This window comes from Gadus morhua, chromosome 17 (genome assembly GCF_902167405.1).
Source record: "Gadus morhua chromosome 17, gadMor3.0, whole genome shotgun sequence".
Lineage (NCBI taxonomy): Eukaryota > Metazoa > Chordata > Actinopteri > Gadiformes > Gadidae > Gadus > Gadus morhua.
The window spans coordinates 13,970,799-13,992,699 of NC_044064.1; the positions used below are offsets into that span (position 1 = coordinate 13,970,799).

General features: G+C 47.6%; 2 protein-coding genes across 11 annotated transcripts in view; both read left to right on the forward strand.

The window, feature by feature from the left end:
- LOC115529134 (uncharacterized) overlaps positions 1 to 7,124 on the forward strand; it is a 47,813-nt gene extending 40,689 nt beyond the window's left edge. Inside the window, exons 29-34 of the mRNA XM_030337626.1 lie at positions 53 to 122; positions 237 to 329; positions 392 to 601; positions 794 to 910; positions 1,012 to 1,127; positions 6,646 to 7,124. Coding sequence (XP_030193486.1) covers positions 53 to 122; positions 237 to 329; positions 392 to 601; positions 794 to 910; positions 1,012 to 1,127; positions 6,646 to 6,729 — 690 coding nt within the window. The 3' untranslated portion in view covers positions 6,730 to 7,124. The remainder of the gene's footprint in view (positions 1 to 52; positions 123 to 236; positions 330 to 391; positions 602 to 793; positions 911 to 1,011; positions 1,128 to 6,645) is intronic.
- Positions 7,125 to 8,449: 1,325 nt separating this feature from the next.
- dysf (dysferlin, limb girdle muscular dystrophy 2B (autosomal recessive)) overlaps positions 8,450 to 21,901 on the forward strand; it is a 51,915-nt gene continuing 38,463 nt past the window's right edge. For 4 of the 10 annotated variants that reach the window (XM_030337627.1, XM_030337628.1, XM_030337632.1 and 1 more), the window contains exons 1-12: positions 8,450 to 8,744; positions 16,332 to 16,387; positions 16,908 to 16,999; positions 18,399 to 18,504; positions 18,773 to 18,896; positions 19,514 to 19,773; positions 20,267 to 20,395; positions 20,508 to 20,570; positions 20,674 to 20,724; positions 20,820 to 20,850; positions 21,271 to 21,386; positions 21,511 to 21,637. In XM_030337627.1, the coding sequence (XP_030193487.1) occupies positions 8,657 to 8,744; positions 16,332 to 16,387; positions 16,908 to 16,999; positions 18,399 to 18,504; positions 18,773 to 18,896; positions 19,514 to 19,773; positions 20,267 to 20,395; positions 20,508 to 20,570; positions 20,674 to 20,724; positions 20,820 to 20,850; positions 21,271 to 21,386; positions 21,511 to 21,637 (1,243 nt within the window). In that variant the 5' untranslated portion in view covers positions 8,450 to 8,656. Of the gene's footprint in view, positions 8,745 to 13,237; positions 13,829 to 16,331; positions 16,388 to 16,907; positions 17,000 to 18,398; positions 18,505 to 18,772; positions 18,897 to 19,513; positions 19,774 to 20,266; positions 20,396 to 20,507; positions 20,571 to 20,673; positions 20,725 to 20,819; positions 20,851 to 21,270; positions 21,387 to 21,510; positions 21,638 to 21,901 lie in introns of those variants that run through there. The other 6 variants (XM_030337630.1, XM_030337634.1, XM_030337633.1 and 3 more) reach the window with 2 other exon arrangements.

Consider the following 21,901-nt stretch of genomic DNA (forward strand, 5'->3'; position numbering starts at 1 on the left):
TGTATAACAGGCTCTTATTCTGTCCTTCACTCCCCCTCCGTCCCTTGAACAGACGTTCTGTGATGAAGAGAAAGCATCTTCCTCCATCGTTGGTGAATGTAAACAAAACGAGGAGCAAGCAGGTGTGTGTTTCAGTTCTTGGCCCATTCCACCTCAGAGGATTTGATTGGCTGATTGTGATGGAGGATAGTGCTGCCGTGTGTGGAGGTTGTGACCTTTGAGCGTGTGTCCCACAGAGGAGTGTGTGAGCTTCGTGACCTTGGACAAGATGGGATACGAGGAGGAGGAGAAGATACAGACATGCAGCAAAAGAGGTAGACAGGCTACAGGTAAACCTCACTCACTCACTCACACTTATCTTCCAACATGGCTCCTCCTTATTTTTCTCCAGAGAGGAAATGCACCAGGAGAGAACAACAACAACCAGCAACGGCTAAACACTCGGAGGAGGAATCCCCGCCCATCCCGGCCCATGCTACCTTGCTATTGGCCGGCGAGCCCGGGGCTGTTTTGAGCGTCAAGGGAGCAGAGCCAATGGCAGAAAGCCCCGCCCGGGATGGTGAAGAGACGGGGTCGGAGGAGACGAGGCTTCTGAGGAAATGTACATCTCTCTCTTCTGAATAAAGTACCTAATTTTGTGCCTTCACAATAAAGGCGTGTGAAAGATTTGGCCCAAAAATGTCAAGTTTTATGCTTATCACCAGGTATTGAATGGCAGCTAGAAAGTAAAGATAGACATTAGGTCATAATTACCTACCCAGCCTTTACCGTCTTTCTGTCTGTTCGTCTGTAGCATCCAGTAAAGCGCGGAGGGTGGAGGAAGAGGCGGAGCCTAAGAGAGTCCGCTCTCACTCTCCCTCCGTTGCCCATGACTACACCCTGCCCGCGTTCACCCCCAACAACCCCCTTGGTGAGAGGAGAGACACACACATTATATCCATGACAATGACATGTGTACATGTTTGAGGTGATGTTATTATTTTCCCCATCTCTTGATCCGTGCGTCTCTAGGGTCGGAGCATGTGGTTCCTGGGTTCTACTGTAATCTGTGTTCTGTGTTCTACCAAAACGAGACCAGCGCCAGGACACTCCACTGCAGCCGCTTGGGTCACTACAACAACCTGAAGGCAGGCACACCCGTACACGCACGCACACACATATACATACACACATAATGGAGCCAGGAAACATCAGTTATTTTTCATCCTTACTGACCGCCAGAGGCGGTGCTTCAAGCACTGAATGATCCATCTCGCGCATGCGCAGGTCGAGTGTTAATACCAACAAAGTCACCTGTGACCCCTGATGAGCTCCGGACAGCCTATATCTTCCGGTGACATCAGAGGATTTGTACCTTTTCATTTTCTCGCTTCGCAGGTATCTATGTATCACTGCGCTAGCTAAAGCTTTTATTATTTTGATCGTTCGTTTCTGGTGGCCTTGCGACGTCTTGTCCGAGCTGCGAGCTGCTCGCCCTCCAAAGGACGCAACGGACCCGCCGAGAGGTTTGGATTGCGGGGAATAAGCTGGATAAGTTTACTTTGTGGTTATATTTTTGTGTTTCGTTGAAAGCAGTGTACCCACAACCTCTCCCAGCGTTTCTACTACGCTTATCATTTAATTTCAAAAGTTGTGTCGGTGGGGCGTGGTGTACCCTTTTTTCGTTGCTATTGGTGACGGCAGTGTGTGCGCTCCCACTCCCGGCTTAGGTACGTTTTACTTTGGTTCCAACTCGGTTGTGCCCGCTTTGTGTTAACTGGTGAAGGCAGTGTTTTCGCTCCCGCTCACAGCATTTATAGTTAGCCTTGTAGTTGGTAGCACTGTCTAGGCTGTTATCCCGGCAACATTTGTCGGCGAAGGCTCTGCTTTCGCTCCCTCTCCCGTGATTTATACTGCACTTATTATTTCATTTATTTCTGACCGCTTACCCTCAACTGGTGACGGCAGTGCTCTCGCTCCCGCTCCCAGCAGAGGTGTGACTGTAGTTTGTAGCAAGTGTTCCCGCTGAGGCTGCTAACATGTCTGGGTTTCTTTTCATAAATTTTTATCCTGTATCTTGCTGGCTGTCAACATGGTTGGCGACCACTCATGCTCGGCCTGTATGGCTTCACTGCAGATTGAGGATGACCATGATTTGTGTCCCTCATGCCTTGGCCTCGGGCATCTGAAGGAGGGTCTTTCAGATGATCCCTGCACGAACTGCAGTTGTATGCCTCAGGCAGTGAGAGCTGCTAGACTGGCTGAGGTGGAACAACGGTTGGCCCTCGTTTCGTTCCCACTGTTGCCGCCAGCCCAGCGACATAATGCAGCTCAGGATGGTCGCTCTAGACGTCGGGCTTCGGAGACCCCAGGCCCCACTTCTAGGAAGAAGGTTAGGGAGTCCGGGCTTGCCTCCAAGGTGGGCCAATTAACAGCGGAGCTCGAAAGCATGAAGTCCCTCTTCCTGGCCTTTCAGGCTGGGACTGGTACGAGCCGGATGGGGTCCTACAGGATGTAGCCTCCCGTGCCTCCGCAGCGTGCTACCGTCCTTCAACCCACAGCTCTGCTGGTGCTTCTGAGGAGAACTCAATGGGAGCCATCATTCGTATGGCCCTGGCCCGTCTGCAGCTAGACGTGCCGCAAGTGCAGCCGGCTCCGGCCAGTGCTTTCTCCAGGCGTGGCCCAGCCCCCACCAGCTTTCCCGTGCCTCCATTGGAGGAGTATCTGAGGGAGTTGCATGCATGCTGGAGGGCTTCTAGAGCCCTCTCTCATGCAACATCCGACAGTCGGACCCTGCCAGGCATGCAGGATGCACCCAAGTTTGGCTTGGACCGCATGCCAGCAGTTAAGCTGACTATAGCTGCTCTAATTGTCTCGCCTGATGAGGCTCCAAGACCGGATGCGAGGTGTCCTCGTCCCCAGTGTCGGGTTAGGGATGACCTGCTCTCCAAAGCCTATGACGCAGCGGCACGCATGGGACGCATAGGCAATTCTATGTCCCACCTGATGCTCGCTCTGTCAGCATCCCTGCAGGAGGTTGCAGTGGTTGCTCCGGCCCACGATTTCAGCGACGCTTCTCTGCAGGCATTCGCGCTGATGTCGAGAGTTGGGGCGGTTGATGTCCACTCTCGTCCAGGCTCGCCGCCATGTTTGGTTGGCACAGTCTCCTCTCACTGAGGCGTTCAGGAGAACCCTCTGCAGTGTTCCAGTGGAACCTGGGGAACTGTTTGGCTCAGCAGCTCTAGAGGCGCTTGAGCGAACAGTCAAAGCCAGAAAGACTCGCCAGCAGCTCTCTGTGCTTCAAAGGAGTGTGCTTCCTCCTCCCAGCAGCAGCTCTGCAGCCCAGCAGCAGCTCTGCAGCCCAGCAGCAGCTCAGCTATTGGGCTGCTTCCACCAAGGACCCGTGGGTACTTTTCACCTTTCCCCACGGGTACAAACTCCAGTTCCGACGCCGGGCTCCAGCCTGTGGCCGGGTCAAGATGACCATCATACACGACCCGGCAAAAACTCAAGCCCTCACCCGGGAGTTGTCCGCCCTCCTGGACAAGGGTGCTATTGAGCCAATAGATCCCCTGTTGCAACCCGGGGGGTTCTACTCGAGTTACTTTCTGGTAACAAAGAAAGTTGGCGGACGCCGTCCTATCCTCGACTTGAGGGGTCCCTGTGCATTGTTCAGTTCCAAAGATTTTGGAGTTCCTCCAGTCACTCCTGGTTGGCGGTCGGTCCTCAGCTACTCTGAGGGTATGTGTGGCCATCTCCTCAAGACATGCTCGGGTGGATAATAACACAGTGGGGGGCCACAGATTGGTGTCCCTTTTTCTGAAGGGCGCGTTGCGGTTACGACCCCCACGAGCACAGCGTCCCCCAGCATGGGATCTGCACCTGGTGCTCGATGCTTTATGCTTGCCTCCTTTTAAACCCCTGGCTCAGGCGGGGCTGAAGTGGGTCTCTATTAAAACTGCCTTTCTCCTCGCCATCGCGTCACCGTAGCACGTCGGGGAGCTTCATGCTCTGTCCATGAGTGACTCATGTCTGAGGTGGAACTGGAATCCAGCTTTCCTCCCAAAGGTTCTGTCATCGCCGAACTTCAACCGACCTGTCCGCCTGGCACAATTTATCCCCTCGGAAGGGGGGAGGACAGGTTCCAACTGCTGTGTCCTGTGCGGGCTCTGAGAGTGTACGTAGCTGCGGCCGCAGGCATTAGACGGTAGGACCAGCTCTTCCTCTGCTATGGTGGTCCTAGGAGGGGCTGTGCTATCTCCAAGCAGCGATTGTCTCATTGGGTTGTGGACGTCATCACCCATGCATATAAAGGAGGTGGTCACCCCCTGCCATCCGGGGTCAGGTGCCACTCTATCAGGGCTGTCTCAACGTCATAGGCTGCCCTGCGGGGCGTGCCCCAGGAAGACATCTGTGATGCAGCATCATGGACATCACCATGTACCTTTTCCAGGTTTTACCGGGTGAACGTTGCCACTCCCCATCGTCCGTGGTCCTTTTGCCCGACTCTGCCGTTTCCTCCCAATGAGGTATGATGGAGTTCCTTGTGACCTTGTTGGTATGAGTCATCCAGTGCTTGAAGCACGCTCAGTAAGGATGAAATAGAACGATAGTTACGTATGTAACTACGGTTCTATGAATCCTCGATGACCGAATCCTGGATGAATCCTTGTGTACTCGCGAGAAGATTCTGCAGGAACAGATCCTCTGTCACCGGAAGATATAGGCTGTCCGGAGCTCATCAGGGGTCACAAGTGACTTTGTTGGTATTAACACTCGACCTGCGCGTGCGCGAGATGCATCAACGGTCATCCATTCCCAATAATCCATGTCCAAGAAGCAAACAAGTCATTGTCCTTGTTCAAAAGGCACATAAAAATGTCAAAGCAATGCGTTGCAAAGAACACAAATATCCAGTTACTCTACCAACATGTAAGTGATCCTTGCAGAGAAAAAACATGAATTGCCAAGCCTGTTTACTTAGTTCCCTTCAACCACTTCCCTCAACAACATTTTTTTATACATATTATACATGTTACATATTTTAACACCAGGTGTGAGTGTGATCAGCCATTTCGTTTTGAAAATCTGCCTCTTCTGACATCACAAGTGGGTGCATCCACCTAGTTGTGTTCTGGATAGATCAGTCTACAAGTCTACCCAGTGGACTGTAGCAAACGTTGGTCATCTATCCGTCATACATCTAGGTGGACACGCCCACTTGTGATGTCAATAGAGGCAGATTTTCAAAACGGTTTGTAATGGCTAATCACACTCATACCTGGTGGTATAATATGTCACCATTTAACAGCAGGTCCAAACCCTTTCAACTGAATGTTCTAGTCGTTGTGGTTTTCGGAGTCCAATGTCTCCCTCTGAAAGGTTTTGTTTGGCGGTAGCTAGTGATCCATTTCTGGATCACCTCCCCACATTTTACCCAGCTCCGAGAGGATTTTAGGGGTGAACTGTGGACCAGGGTCCAAGACGATGTACTCCCACTAAGTTAATCTTTCACTTAGTAAAGGGCCGTACTTAACTTCTCTTAATGGAATCACTTCTGTCCATTTTGAAAAGTAGCCTACCACATTAAGCGAGTAGACACGGCCCTTTATGCATCTCGGAAATGGTCCTTTGAAATCCAAGCCTTTTATGGACCTCTTCCACAACCTGCTGATAACTGGTTCAAACGTAACGCAGACCTTTCGCTATAACTATCCAAAGTTTTTGCTGTACACACCTATATACACACACCGAAAGGAGAATCACTTTCACAAAAAAATCAGCTACAGACATGCATTCAAGCCAATACATGAACACAACTCCTGACTGATAAAACTGAAAGCAGAGGCTTAGAGATTTTATCAAGAGTATGTTTCTCTTCAATCGCATTCAATTAATAAATACTGTACTATAAAAACATATTTTAAAGAATCGCCAGCAAGACTTGAAGTAATACCTACACGATGCAATGCTTCATCTATAATTTCAAGGCGTCTGACTAGATTAGCAAGGCCCTACTGGCTTGGTTCTGCCTGGTTTATACTGCTTGCAGGTACCTCCCAATCCGGAAATGGCGTCCATAGCAATCGTCTCTAAATTATAGCAGCAGTCTGCTATTGAGAAAGAACTGATCGACCAGTCTAAATCAAGGACTCATTCAGCCCTGAAAACATATTTATTCTTCTGTCCATACAGTATATTCCTCACCAATAGGGTAATCATAATGTGTTTAGTCTAGACTGTACACATCTTGTCCACATCGGGTTACCGTATTCCTTTCTAGTTCGTTCCTATTTCTGCACAGTAGTGTTTCCCAAAGTGAGCGTTGCAAGGGTACTGCAGAGGGGTGCTGAGCTGGGATGGGAGGGTTCTTCTTAATGCATTCTGGGGAGTGGGAAAAGCTGAGTCGCTACAGTTGGAAATGCTCTGCACACTGGAGCTGTACATTTTGCATTAACATTTACATCTAGGACATTTAGCAGACGCTTTTATCTAAAGCGAATTACAGTTAATTTGTCATAAGAAAGGGAAAAAAATGAATCGCTGTTGGTACAGTCAGGATGTTGATGGAACATTCACTTCCAATTACTGGGTTCAGCGAAGCTGTTAATACATGACTGGTTAGTTTTTCAGCGGCACACACTAAACTCACTCCTCCTCTTACAGAAGTATTACCAGGGTCTCCAAGAGGAACAATCCAGAAGCCAATCAGGAGGATCTACTCCTGGCAACGCCCCCAAATTACTCTAGCCCCGCCCACATACACAGAACTGTCTTTTCATTGGTTTCACCGGAATATGGGGAAGCCTCGTCGATGTTGTTCAATCTTTTTATGTCGTTTGGAGTGTCTGAAGAACGAGATAAGTTTGTTTAGCGCCAAAACAAAAGGACAATGTGTACTCTGACCGTTCAGAATACAGAAGGACAGAGGTCTGCACTTCCCAGATCGTTATTAGACAGAGTTCACGACGGAGTAGACTGTTCTTGCTGTTCTTACTTTTTACTTGTGTGTCTTAAATGTTTTTCTATGATGATCAAGAGTCATCATGGTATGACCGCTTTATTAAAGTTCTCTATGTATCAAACTATGTTATGTTTAATGATTTCATATAATGACGTTGAATAAAAGTCAACCAAAAATGAAATGGAGTTGTTTGTCACTCTCTCTGGCTCTTGCTCTCGCTCTGTCTCACATATTTACTCGTGATCCGTTTTAGGCTTTCATTCAGAATGAATAGACCACCAGGAATACACACACTTATTTTCTTATGTATAATTTATATGTTAATGTGTGTATCTGCATGTATTTATATTTTTTTAATGAGATTTCTTATGATTTATTACGGTTTGGTGGTGCATCTGATTGGACAGACAGCCGTGATACGTGTGAATGTTTGGAGTACATTTTGTTTGACATGGCATTCGTGATTTGGATAATAATACACCCCGTCTCCCATATTCCCTGTCTCTCCTATTATTTTTGCTCATTCCCCCCCATCTCCCTAGTTGATATTATGGCAGTCATGCTATAGCATTGTTCCTAGCATCACCGCACTGCATGCGGTGTGTTTACAGGTGTGGGTTCACACACAACGCTACCGCCCCTCAATGTGTGTGTCCGTGTAGGAACTGATGTGTTGTGTTGCTCTCAGAAAGTGTGACTCTGGCTCACTTCTCCCCGGTTGGTCTATTACTCAGAGCGGCTTCTCTGGGGGGAAACATTCGGTTCACATTTCAACTGTTATTTATAGTTCATGTACAACCTACTGCCCTGTCTGTCCGTCTCTCTCTCAAATTCAAATTCAAATGACTTTATTGGGTTGTAAAATAAACATTTACGTCTCCAAAGCAGGTGAACAAAAGAAATCTAACAAGTAATGAGTATTGAAAGTAAATTCTTTATATTGTTGACCCTTATTCATAAGTATAGACATATACTTAGATGTCCAGTACTTGCTACAAAATGAAAACTACATTGTTGCATAGATAAATGTTTGCTATATACGTGTACAAATTATATGTTTGGCTGTCTCTATCTCTCCCTCGACTTATAATATGCATCAACAGACACATTGTGTGAGTATACCCAAAGGATTGTTGTCTTAATTTAGCTGAGTTTGGATTGTTGATTGTATGCCTGGCCGTGTGGGTGTTTGTGTATGTGTGGGAGTGTGTGTGTGTGTGTAGGAGAATGTGTGCATGTGAAAGTGTAGGCTGAATGCTCTAATGAAGCTCACTGGGTTATGACTGAGCAGTGTGTGTGTGCAGTCCTGCATGTGTGTGTGCGCGCGTTCCTACATGTGCATGAGTCAGCCTCTCTACCAGCCTGTGTGTGTGTGTGTGTGTGTGTGTGTGTGTGTGTGTGTGTGTGTGTGTGTGTGTGTGTGTGTGTGTGTGTGTGTGTGTGTGTGTGTGTGTGAGTGAGGAAGAGAGAGAGCCGGGAGGCGAGGGAGGGGTGTGACAGCTGAGGTCTGCAGCACTAGCCGGCTCAACTCTCTCCCCCCTCGTTCTCTCATTTCTCTCTCTAGTATACATCTCTCTTAGTTAGCCTTCTGTCTCTCCGTCGCCACGGATACCACACAGTCGACCTGATCTTGCATTGTGGATGTTTTCTATATATGGACGAATCCTGTCAGGGTTGCCGCTGACGGACTCTGTGTGTGTGTGTGTGTGAGCCATGCTGCGTGTGTTCCTCCTCGCTGCGGAGCGGCTTCTGACAGCGGACGATGACATCAGCGATGCCTACTGCAGCGCCACCTACGACGGTAAGGGCGTGCTTACTCTGTTGATAAAGTGGGGTTCACTTTGGAGGTCTCTCTTTAAGCCCTACTGCCCTTGCGCTCTTTCTCTCTCTCTCTCTCTCTCTCTCTCTCTCTCTCTCTCTCTCTCTCTCTCCCCCTCTCTGTCTCTCTTTCTCTGTTTCAGTCTCTGTCCCTCTGTCTCTGTCCCTCTCTGTCTCTGTCCCTATCCCTCTCTGTCTCTCTTTCTGTCTCAGTCTCTTTCTCTGTCCCATTTTCTCCCTCTCTCTCCCCCTCTCTGTCTCTGTCTTTCTTTCTGTTTCAGTCTCTGTCCCTCTCTCTGTCCCTATCCCTCTCTGTCTCTATCCCTCTCTGTCTCTCTCTTTCTCTGTCTCTTTCTCTGTCCCATTCTCTCTCTCTCTCGCTCTCGCTCTCTCTCTCTCTCTCTCTCTCTGTCTGTCCATTTGGGTCTCTCTTCTCTCCCACTCTCGCTGTAGGCCTATCTCTGTGTGTATTTCTCTGTATACGTCTCTGTATTGTATCTCTTTCTCTAACAGCTGAAGTTATTATGGGGTTGGTTTAGCTCATGCCTCGGGTTCAGCGATGAGAGAGACAATTAGAGATGGATTGAGCGAGGGGCAGATGGAGAGAGAGGTAGGAGATGAGACAGGAAGAGAGAGAGGCCAGGTGATGGAAAAGGAGATCTGTTAGAGAGAGAGAGTGAGAGAGAGAGAGAGAGATACACGCAGTGAGAGAGATGGTCTTGTTGGAATGGGCTGTGTTTGTATCAATCCTTTTTTAAAGGCAAGGCAATTTTATTATTAAAGCACTTTTCATACACGAGGCAGACTCAAACTGCGTCACATAGAAACATCGTAAATGAAAAAGTAAAATAGATGAGTAAAATAAAATAAAGGCAAAGTAAAAAAATGCAGTGTAGAAAGTGCAATGTATTTAAGATTGAATCCTCTTGAATCCTCAGGAAGTTTATTCCAGCTATTTGTTGCATAGTAACTAAATCCTTCTTCCCCATGTTTCTAGTTTACTCTGGGGATAATTAATAGATTGGTCTTAGAAGATCTTAGTGTTCTAGAAGGCTTATGCAGTGGAAGCATATCAGTTATATACTTTGGCCCTAAACCATGTAGGGATTTATAGGTGAGTCTCCGTCAACTAGTGATTCTTTCTTCTTTGATCTGACTACCTGTCCGTCTGTTAGTTGATTAATATTTTCCTCATCAACAGAATACTTCTAAAATAATTCCTGTGACAGATACATTTAAAATACAACGCACACACACACTCAACACGTGCGCTTAATACACACACACAAATGCTTAAAATACACGCACACAGACACTCAACGCTTAAAATACACACACACACAGACACGCGCACGCACGCACACAGCAGCGTGAGTGTTGGGTTCCTGGTGATATGTAGGTCATAGACTGCTCTGCTAATATCCGGCTGTCTACCCCTGGGCAAGGCACTGCTTTCACTTTACGGAGGGTGTCGGGGGGGTTCACTGTAGATTCCTTGTATGATCCGATATCAACAGGCTGCCTAGCAACATGTCAATATCCTAGCAAATGGTAATCAGTTGCCATGGTTTTTAGTTTGGGCCGAACACTGTAATTCTGTCCACGACATTCAAGTAGCAACTTATAAGTAGTTAGTACTGGTATGATCACTAATGAGTAGTATTAGTATGACAAGTTGTAGAAGTATCACCAGTGTATATTATGGCCTTGGCATGAGGTTATACTCGTGGAGCGTCCAGACAACAGCATCCATTTATTAATCACAACTGAAGAAGTGTGTTGTTTCCCCAGACGTCATGAGGTTCCGCTGCCTCCAGGCATTACCCAATGAAGGTTCAATCCAGTGCCTACACCAGTATCATACCCAGTACTGGGAGTATTGGTATGATAACTCAGAAGTAGAAGTAAAAGTAGTAGAAAGTCGTATTAGAATGATTCAGTATTGGTACAATACATTGTAATATTGGTAAAGTGGTATTGGTATGATACAGTATTGGTACAATACATTGTAGTTTTGGTATGATATAAGTACTAATAGTATGATACAGGTTTGTGTTAGGGTTAGGGTACAATATATAGTAGTATTGGTATGACAAGTAGAAGTTTTACACAGTACTAGCACTATAGATAAAAGTATTGGTACGGTTTGTATCAATATGATAACAAACGGCAAAAAAGATTGTGGTTGGAAGTGTGTTGATTTTTCTTTCAGATCTAGCTCCTCAGGTTTAGTTCTCAGAATGATGATACAATGATTTACAAGAGCTGCAATAGAGCTCTTGTTTTGAACATTGATGCCACCATTCAAAATGATGTGCAGTCCCTTTACCATACTGAGACGCAGTTGGTCAGGATGCCCTCCATGGAGCTTGCGGCAGAAAGTAGGGAGATTGTTGTGACTTGAGATAGGCCGGCCCTCCTCAGCCTGCTCAGGAACATACAGGCGTTGTTTGAGGTCCAGGAGAAGTCCTCCTTGATGTGGACTCCAAGAACCTTAAAGTTGTGGCCAGCTCCACTTCCACCCTGTCGATATATATGGGGGAGCGACTGCAGATTTTAGACTCCCTTAAAGATGACGTATTATACCAACAGGTGCGAGTGTGATCTGCCATTTGCAAGCCATTTTGAAAAATCTGCCTCTTCTGACATCACAAGTGGACGTGTCCACCTAGATCTGTTTGCGGGATAGATCAGTCTACCAGCCTACCCAGTGGACTGTAGCAAACATTGCTCATCTATCCAGCACCCATCTAGGTGGACACGCCCACTTGTGATGTCAGAAGAGGCAGATTTTCAAAACGGCTTATAACGGCTAATCAAACTCACACCTGGTGGTCTAATTTGTCCCCTTAAGTCCCTAGTTGGCTCCTTTGTCTTCTGCACATTGAGATACCAGATTGTTGAAGGCCTCCCGAGATGTGAGGTCTAGGACCCTCTCCCGGTAGGCCTTCTTCTATTTGTGATCTGTGTCGTTCCACTGTGGTGTCATCATTATTAACTTCAGAGTCGAGTTGGGGGCTCAGAGCACAGCCTTGAGGGACAGCGGTGCTGAGGGGTCCGAGTGGAGGAGGTGTGGTTACCTCAACCAACAGGGAGGTAAACCACATGGTCCGCTCACAGAGGGAAGGGTAAAGGGCCAACGAGTTTGGGGGATAGCTTTGAGGGGATGATGTGGTCTGCAGCAGAGCTGTACTAGATGTTTTTTTTACTTTTCAGGCAAAGTACCAGGCAGTCACCAGAGTGTCCTCTGTATACCTTTTTTGCACAGTAGGTGAACTCATATGGGTAACACTTTATAATAAGGTGTCATAATAAATAGCAAACTAAATAAATAAAGTCATTACCTAACCCTTTGTTAATATTTGTTGATTGTTACCAAAATATATTTTTTGGCAGAAGTTAATAGTTTTTTCATCATTCATTAAATATAAGTTGTTTGCGTAACCCTAACCCAACCCTAACACACGACCCTAACCCTAAAGGTACGGCCACACTGAACGCGTTACACCTCCTGCCCACCGTCAACGGATGACGGAAGGCGTGGCTGACAGATGGGGGAGTAGTCTTTGCAGAGCCACCCGTCAGCCAAGCCTGAGCATACGCGATCTGATTGGACGACGGATCCATCGCTGCCTCAAAAGTTGAAAATTCTTCAACCTCTAGACGGATCCGACGGAACGGATGGATCACCAATTGTATTACGGCTCCGCACCATTCAAAGTCAAAGGAATCCGTCAACGGACGGATGCAGTGGGCAAGAGGTGTAAACACGCGACCCTAACCCTAACCAGCGACACTCTGAGGTCCGTGAAAAAAAACGATTAACTTGCACCGAATGTATATTTTAGTAACAATTCACACATATTAACAAAGGTATAGGTAATGACTAGTTTGCTATTTATATGGCACCTTATTATAAGGTGTTACCCTGATGTGTCTTTTATATGGGCCAGAACCAAGCTCTAAAAGCACTTTATACTCACGGAGGTGAGTCTCATGAGGGAATTGAATGGTCAACTGTTGAACATGAAACACATATACACACGTCATCATCCAGCTGTGTCTCTTTGTGTGACGGTAGGGGAAGTGGACTTGAGAAACAGAGGTGGTTGCTGTTTCCATTAGTGACCAACAGGGGGTGATGTAGCCACATCCATCTCTAAGTACACTTAAATGTGTGTGTGTGAAATAGACAAGCACTTTTAGGTTTTACTTATGTTTTTCATTTGTGTATCTTCATTTGGTTCATACTTTGGCAATGTTGATGTACTTTTACCTTACCAAAGAGCTTTCACATTGAATATAGAGATATATAGAGAGAGATAATCCTTAGGTAAGGGAGGGAGAGCAAGGGAGACAGCGAGAGGTAAACAGAAGAAAGGAAGTCAGGAGGTCATGTTTCCTCTAAATTTGAAGGGGTGTGACGATGGAGTCTGTGTGGGTATGTGAGAGAGAGAGAGAGAGAGAGAGAGAGAGAGAGAGAGAGAGAGAGAGAGCATCTCGTTCACAGCTCCAAACCGAGCTCTTACTTTTGAAGTTAAGCCTTTTCACAAGTCTTTTATTTTGTAATGACCTGAAGAAAGGTCATTGGAAGAGAGGTTGGTCTTCCAGAAAGGTTATTGTGGGATGCTTGGCTGGAGGAGGGCAGGAATTCCTTTCAGTGCCTCCCAGACACTCAGGAATCACCAGAAACAGATCCACCCTTCTTCATCTCAAAGAGGACTTTTATTTCATGCTTTCATTTCAGAGCGACTTCAACAGACGCACTTCTGATTCATGAAGACTTTTAGTCCTTTCTAACCTTTTTTTTCAGACTTTGTCTGACCCTTTATTTTCTCGGTTCCTTTGCATATTGTCGCGGGGTGGTGTATCCCCACTGAACCCAGGGGTTCATCACACACACACACACACACACCGACCGGGTTTGGCGTGGAGACGGGGTCCCTAGCAGCGGTTGCCTTGGGTCGGGTGTGCCTGGCGTTTCCATAGCAACCATGCTGCGTTGCGTCCTGCAGCGGGCGTACAACCTCCGCCACTCGGACCCCCTGGCGGGAGTGACCTTCAGAGGTAGGACGGGTGTATTATGGGATGTCGGATAGGAGGGTCGCATCGGGGTTAAAGGAGGACAATGATACACTTATGAGCAACACGTGGGGTTCAGGGTTCAATACCCTGGCCCAGGGTACGGGTCTAGGGTACCAGAGAACCCCTGGTCTAGGGTACGGGTCTAGGGTACCAGAGAACCCCTGGTCTAGGGTACGTGTCCAGGGTGCTAGAGTACACCTGGTCTAGATAGTGGTTTAGGGTACTAGCTATGTGTGTTTTAGTTGAGACGTGAATCCATGGCAGCCAGTAGACTGGTACTAGTTATGTGTGTTTTATTTGAGATGTGACTCCAAAGCAATGTTCTCTCAAGACAATGACGTTCCACACTAGAAGAATGGAGTAACGCATTCAAAGTGTGTCTGTGTGTGCTACTGATAGGGTTGCAAGATGAATAACCATAATCTAGCTTTAAATCCTGCTTATCTGTCTAACTCTCTGCCTGCTCGGCTGTCTGTCTGTTTGTCTCTGTCTAAATTAGCTGTACTCCTTACATCCTGGCTTTGTCCTGATCAGCTTCCTGTTACCATCCCACGCACACGCGTAAACGTTGCTATAGTAACTGGTGATTGTGTGCCTGTGCTTTTCTCTCTCTCTCTCTCTCTCTCTCTCTCTCTCTCTCTCTCTCTCTCTCTCTCTCTCTCTCTCTCTCTCTCTCTCTCTCTCTCTCTCTCTCTCTCTCTCTCTCTCTCTCTCTCTCTCGTTTTGAATATTTGGTCAATATTGGGCTGTTGGGGCAGAGAGCCTCTCTAGGATCACACAGAGGGTCCCTGTACACCATCCAACCTCTCGCCTCCTCCCCCTAGCAGGAGGTGAGAGGAGGTGGAGAATGAGAGGAGGAGGAGGTGGTGGAGGGTCTGTCAAGTATTTCTGGCAAACTGTGTGTGTGTGTGTGTGTGGACCATGTTTCCTGTACTGGTCCGATCAGATACCACATCCATTTATAGATGCGAGACACAAATTAAGATAAATCAGAGAGAGACAGAGAGCAGAGGGGGGGGGAGAGAGAGAGAGAGAGAGAGAAGATACAGGGAGAGGTTGAGGGAATGAGAGAGGGGAGAAAGAGAGTTGTATAATGAAATGAGGACATGTCTTTGAGTTTGATTGCTTTAATTAAGAAATATCACGTGAGATGGAGTGCTGTTGTACTGACTATCAGCACTGCTATGATTCGGTCGCAGGTACGAGGTGCCGAGTGCCGAAGATAATCACAGCTGTGATTATATTCAGTTCAACAGCACAATCTTGAGTGTGATATTGCTCTTATAAAACACGCAAAAAAAAAAAAAGTTAACAGTAATAAGCAACAACAGATTATGATTTGTTTGTTTATTTAATGATTTATTTGGCTCCGCCAACACAAAAAGATCCGCGACTGGGACTGAACTGTCGCCAAGCAACACATAAACACACTAGCTTGCTACTTTGCAATCTAAGCTACATGTATAGTTTAAAGTCCCAGTGCGGAACTAACTGTTGTATAATAGTATAGTATAATTAGTAGTTGATAGTTAGTTAGTTTGTTTGACTAACCCTCTAATGCTGTTCTGTGTAGAGTTTAAATATTTTGCGTGTCATCCTGTGTATGTGCGTATGTGTGTGTCAGTGTGCTTGTTTGTTTGTTTTGTCATTTTTAATTATTAGTCTTTTTTCAGACGAGATATTGGCATAGCTTCGCCTTCCACGCACGCACGCACACACACACGCACTCTAACACTAACACTGAGCCAGGTTTCCTCGGCTGTGTGACATCAGAGGGTCCTGCCAAGGTGCACCAGTTTCAAACCAACCAGGAAGTGGACACTGTGCCACTTCCTGTTCACTTCCTGTCTCTGTGAATCGCACTCCTTGTCCTGGGAGATTTAAGAGGGACGGGAATGCGTGTGCGTGTATGTGTGTGTATGTTGACAGGATTGGAAACAGGAAGGAGGTCTTGTTGCCAGTGTGTGTTCTAAGGAAAGCAGAACCAATCAAAGTATAATTATTCTTATGAATGTAACAGACTTGGTATTATTATGGGATAGTGTGTACGTGTGTGTTTCTGTGTTTAGTATCACTCTATGAAATCTATTTACTCTAATTGAATGGGATTTAACACAAGTGTGTGTGTGTGTGTCCTTGTGTGTGTGTGTGTGTTTGTGTTATCACTCTATGAAATCTATTCACTGCAATCTAATGCAGTTACATTTTTTGTCAATCTTTTAGGATTGACAGATAATTGTCTTCATTCTCTCTCTCTCTCTCTCTCTCTCTCTCTCTCTCTCTCTCTCTCTCTCTCTCTCTCTCTCTCCCCCCCCCCCCTCCCCTGGGAGTCTTCATTTGTATTGATAGCTGATGCATAAAAGGATGTATAAACGCCCTTCAGAGCTTTGTTGCTATCATGATGGTTCCTCTTTTCCAAGGGACCACTGAACAGCCGTTGAATTCATTATTTTATGTATTAAGTTATTATTCTTATTCTTTCTAGGCACCAAGAAAAAGACCAAGGTTGTCAAGAACAACCCTAACCCAGTGTGGAATGAGGTAGGAACACTATTAACCACAATCCACCTAACATTGACATGACTTTTACGCACGCAATACGTCGGGATTCACCATGACTATTACCCCCACTTCACCCGGAACCACCATGACTTTTACCCACAATCCACCTGGCACCATGAATTTGACCACAGGCCACCTGGCTGCCCCAAGACTATTACCCAGAATTCACCCGGCCCCATGACTTTGACCCTCAATCCACCTGGGAACACCATGACTATTGCCTAGAATTCCCCTGACACCACTAGGTTTCTCCAACTGCGGCCAGTGGCCTTTTGCTCTGAGCCATTGATTACATTGAAATCGAAAAATAACTCAGAAGCTCCAGACTAATTTGCAAAATGGTCCGGCGATGTCAGGTCGCCTGGCACCATGACGATTATCCACATCCACGAAACGTTACCGGGACTATAACCCACAATCCACCTGGAACTAATCTTTTGATCATTTCAAACTGGTGCATATGGGGAGCATTCGTCTTAAATATGACAATGTATTTCAGGGTTTTGAGTGGGACCTGAAGGGAATTCCTCTGGATTCCGCAGCAGAGATCCACTGTGTGGTTAAAGACCACGAGAAGATGGGGAGGAACAGGTACTGTCTGTCTGTCTGTCTGTCTGTCTGTCTGTCTGTCTGTCTGTCTGTCTGTCTGTCTGTCTGTCTGTATGCCTGCCTGCCTGCCTGCCTGCCTGTCTGCCTGTCTGCCTGTTTGTGTTGCTCCCTGTCTGCCTGACCTGTCTGTCTGTCTCTCAGCCCGTCTGTCCCCCTAGAATTGTTATCGCAACTTGCCATCCCAGAATAGAACCCTTGGCCGCTCAGAGAGGGCGATGCTTCCTCCTGATAGGTCGGGAGACAGGAAGTAGGGTCAGCCAGCAGGACGCTAGGAACAGACCCACTCTGGGGAACAGAGGGAGTGGGAGGTGGAGATACCATTAGGTTATGTAAGGTGTAGGTGACAGGGTTCTTTATACAACACACACACACACACACACACACACACACACACACACACACACACACACACACACTGGTATCCGGAGAATGCGGCGCCCTCGGTTGCCCTCGGAAACCGATATTCCGAAAAGCATATTAACAGATCCTCCACACAATGGCTAGGTAGACTGGAATGATTTCACCTGTGTTCTAGAATATACCGGCGTACCTCACATTCAACCGTGACAAACACACACGCACGCACGCACGCACGTGTGCGCGCGCGCATGCGCGCGCACACACACACACACAGTGTTGTTAAGGTTATCAAGGTTGCTGGGTGACAGCATGTATATAGTAATATAATATGCGTTTATGATATTATCCAGGTTCCGGGATGAGAGCCGGGTGTATATGGTGTAGCAGGCTAGTGGGTGTGTGGTTTCCATGCTACCAAGTTGAATAGTAAACCACACAACACAGAGAGCAGTTCAAAGTCATGGGGATTTATTTACAGGGTAAATAACAACCACCAGGGTGGGAAAACGCTCATCCTCCATTAGCGTACAATCTGTTATCCGGAATCCATCCAATTCACTTCCAATCTATCTCACTCTCGTCGGCCGTACAGCACTTCCAGACGATCACACAGATCCTGTCTGTGCTTCTCTAGCCCTCCAAGATCACACAGCCCCCGTCTGTAGTTTGCTAGCCCTTTAACCCCGAGCGCCCCTGCTTAATGATCCTCAGGCTTGCGTCGTTACAGGGAGGAAGTCCATGTAAGGCTTGGGGGTGGAGCCAGCAGGTTGCCAGATATACCACTCCCCTCACCCCTCCCTGCCGTCTGCCACAATAGTAATAAATGCGTGTATGATATTATCCAGGTTCCCGGGTGTATATAGTAATATGTGTGTACTATATTATCCAGGTTCCCGGGTGTATATAGTAATATGTGTGTATGATATTATCCAGGTTCCCGGGTGTATATAGTAATATGTTTGTATGATATTATCCAGGTTCCTGGGTGTATATAGTAATATGTGTGTACTATATTATCCAGGTTCCTGGGTGAGAGCAGGGTGTCTCTCAGGGATGTCCTCAACTCTCCAAACCTGGCGGCTTGCTTCACCGTGTCCCTGATGGACACCAAGAGGAACAACACTGGAGTAATACACACACACACACACACACACACACACACACACACACACACACACACACACACACACACACACACACACACACACACTAAAACACACACACTAAAACACACACACACACACACTAAAACACACACACACACACACTAAAACACACACACACACACACACTAAAACACACACACACACACACACACACACACACACACACACACACACACACACACACACTAAAACACAGTGTTCTCAACAGTGATGTGTGTCTCCCTACTAGGCCACACTAAGCCTGCAGGTTTCCTACATCCCTCCCCCCGGAGCAGCGCCCATCTACCAGCCTCCCGCCCAGCCTGAGCCCTCCCACTACAGCAACCCCCACGTAGAGCTGGACACCATCACAAGTAACCCCCCGGCCCACCCCCCTGTCCGTCTCTCTGACGGTCTGACCTCCCTGCCTGTCTCTCTACCTGTCTGTCTACCTGTCTCTCTACCTGCCTCCCTGTCTGTCTCTCTACCAGTCTGTCTACCTGCCTCCCTGTCTGTCTCTCTACCTGTCTGTCTCTCTACCTGTCTGTCTCTCTACCTGTCTGACCACCCTGTCTGTCTACCTGTCTCCCTCCCTGTCTGTCTGTCTCCCTGTCTGTCTCCCTACCTGTCTCCCTCCCTGTCTGCCTCTCTACCTGTCTGTCTACCTGTCTCCCTGTCTGTCTCTCTACCTGTCTCCCTCCCTGTCTGTCTCTCTACCTGTCTGTCTCCCTGTCTGACCACCCTGTCTGTCTCTCTACCTGTCTGTCTACCTGTCTGTCTCTCTACCTCTCTCCCTCCCTGTCTGTCTCCCTGTCTGTCTCTTTACCTGTCTCCCTCCCTGTCTGTCTCCCTGTCTGACCACCCTGTCTGTCTCTCTACCTGTCTGTCTACCTGTCTCCATGTCGGTCTCTCTACCTGTCTCCCTCCCTGTCTGTCTCTCTACCTGTCTGTCTGCCTCTCTACCTGTCTGTCTGCCTGTCTCCCTCTCCAGTGATCTCCATGGACACCATGGGGGAGGAGGACACAGAGAGCATGCTGATGCTGGAGCCCAGCGAGGAGCAGGGCCTGGACGACGGGGGCCGCTCCCTGGTGGACTCGGGCCCCCAGGGGCCCCAGGGCAGGGAGACCCCCACCGCCCAAACCCCCAAGAGACCCCCACCCTCCTACAAAGCCCAGGCCGGCCTGAGGAAGAGGAGGAGGGGGGCCGGCAGCCAGAACAGAGCCCTCCCCAACAAGCCCCAGGACCTGCAGGTGTGTGTGTGTGTGTGTGTGTGTGTGTGTGTGTGTGTGTGTGTGTGTGTGTGTGTGTGTGTGTGTGTGTGTGTGTGTGTGTGTGTGTGTGTGTGTGTGTGTGTGTGTGTGTGGTTGTGTCTGTGGTTGTCAATGTGTGTGTGTCTGGGTGTCCGTGCGTGTGTGTCAGTGCGTACGTTTATGGTTGTCATTGTGGGGGTGTGTTGTTATCTATGTGTGTGAGTGTGGCAGTCCGTGTGTGTGCGTGTGTGTGTGTGTGTGTGTGTGTCAGTGTGTGCGTTTATGGTTGTCAACGTGGGTGGGTGGGGGTTTGTGTGGTTGTTGTGCGTGTGCATGGGTATTGTTGTCCATGTGGGTCTGTTGGACTGTCTATATGTGTGTGTAGTTGTATGTGTGTTTGTATATATGTGTGTGTGAGATTATGATTTGAATCAGTAGATCATTCAGAGCCAGTCTCCCTGTACACCTGAACGATAAACTCCTCCTCCTTCAGGTGCGTGTCCGGATCATCGAGGGGAGACAGTTGCCGGGCATCAATATCCAACCAGTCGTCAAGGTAACCGTTGCCGGGCAGACCAAGAGGACCTGCATTCGTAAGGGGAACAACCCTGTGTTTGATGAGGTAAGCAGAGGTCAACGGTCAAAGGTCTTGTATATAAAGTCACCGTGGGTCAGAAACCTCTCTCCGGTTGAAGTTGAGATTTGATCTGTGTGTGTGTGTGTGTGTGTGTCAGACCTTCTTCCTGAACTTCTTTGAGTCACCCTCCGACCTGTTTGACGAGCCAATCTTCATCACCGTGAGTGTCATCCTCTAGCTCATCCTCTGCTGCAGCATGTCATATGCTTTATTGTTTTAAAATGACTTTTTGTTCTCTCTCTCTCTCTGTCCCTCAATGTAAGGTGTGTGACTCTCGCATGCTGAGGCATGATGCTGTCATTGGAGAATTTAAGGTAGGAGCACATACTCTAGACAATGTGTGTAAATGACGTATTTCTGCGTAGTGTTCTTGTATTTCTGCAAGTAAGACTTCAAAATGTTTTGGCAGCTGGATGTGGGGACAGTCTACAGTGAGCACAGTAAGTACAATATGAGTAATACAAATTACACACTTACACCTAAACCCTGGGAGCTTCTGTGAGGTTTGAGTGGAGCACTGATTGTTTGAACAGGAACTTGCTGGAAATCAGCTATTTTACTGAGACAGGCCCGTTTTATATTGTAACTTTGTTACTTCTAATACTTTCCTGTATAATAAATAAAAAGAAAGACAGAAGAATAGTTACGTACTTAATATATCAAAAAAACACTCGACGACTATGAAATAATTCTGATATTTAGTTCATTTCTGCACTGCTTAACACACTCCCAGCCCTCTGATAAAGTACTTTATTAGTCCTAAACTGGATATCTGGGACATTCTTAAAGTTGTATTTGAAGTGCTTTGACGATGGTGTTCTGAGCCTACATTTCCCATGATGCTATCTGTCTCGCGTTAGGACACTGCTTCATGAGGAAGTGGCTGCTGCTCAGTGACCCTGACGACCTCTCGGCAGGGGTCAAAGGTTACGTGAAGGTCAGCCTGTTGGTGCTGGCGGCGGGAGACGAACCCCCGGTGAGAGACCACGCACACACACAAACAGACACACACACACACACACGTGATATTATAATGCGTGGAAGATTGTTTTGATTTGTGTTATGTTTACGTGTGTGTGTGTGTGTGTGTGTGTGTGCAGGCGGACCAGAAGGAGTGTGTGGAGGAGAAGGAGGACATCGAGGGGAACCTCCTGAGACCGGCCGGTCTGACCCTCAGAGGAGCACAGTTCTCCCTCAGAGTCTTCAGAGCTGAAGACCTCCCTCAGAGTGAGTCCTCCTCTCCTCCTACTGTCTCCTCCTCAGAGTGAGTCCTCCTCTCCTCCTTCTGTCTCCTCCTTCTGTCTCCTCCCCCTGTCTCCTCCTCAGAGTGAGTCCTCCTCTCCTCCTTCTGTCTCCTCCTCAGAGTGCGTCCTCCTCTCCTCCTACTGTCTCCTCCTTATGTCTCCTCCTACTGTCTCCTCCTACTGTCTTCTCCTACTGTCTCCTCCTTCTGTCTCCTCCTCAGAGTGAGTCCTCCTCTCCTCCTTATGT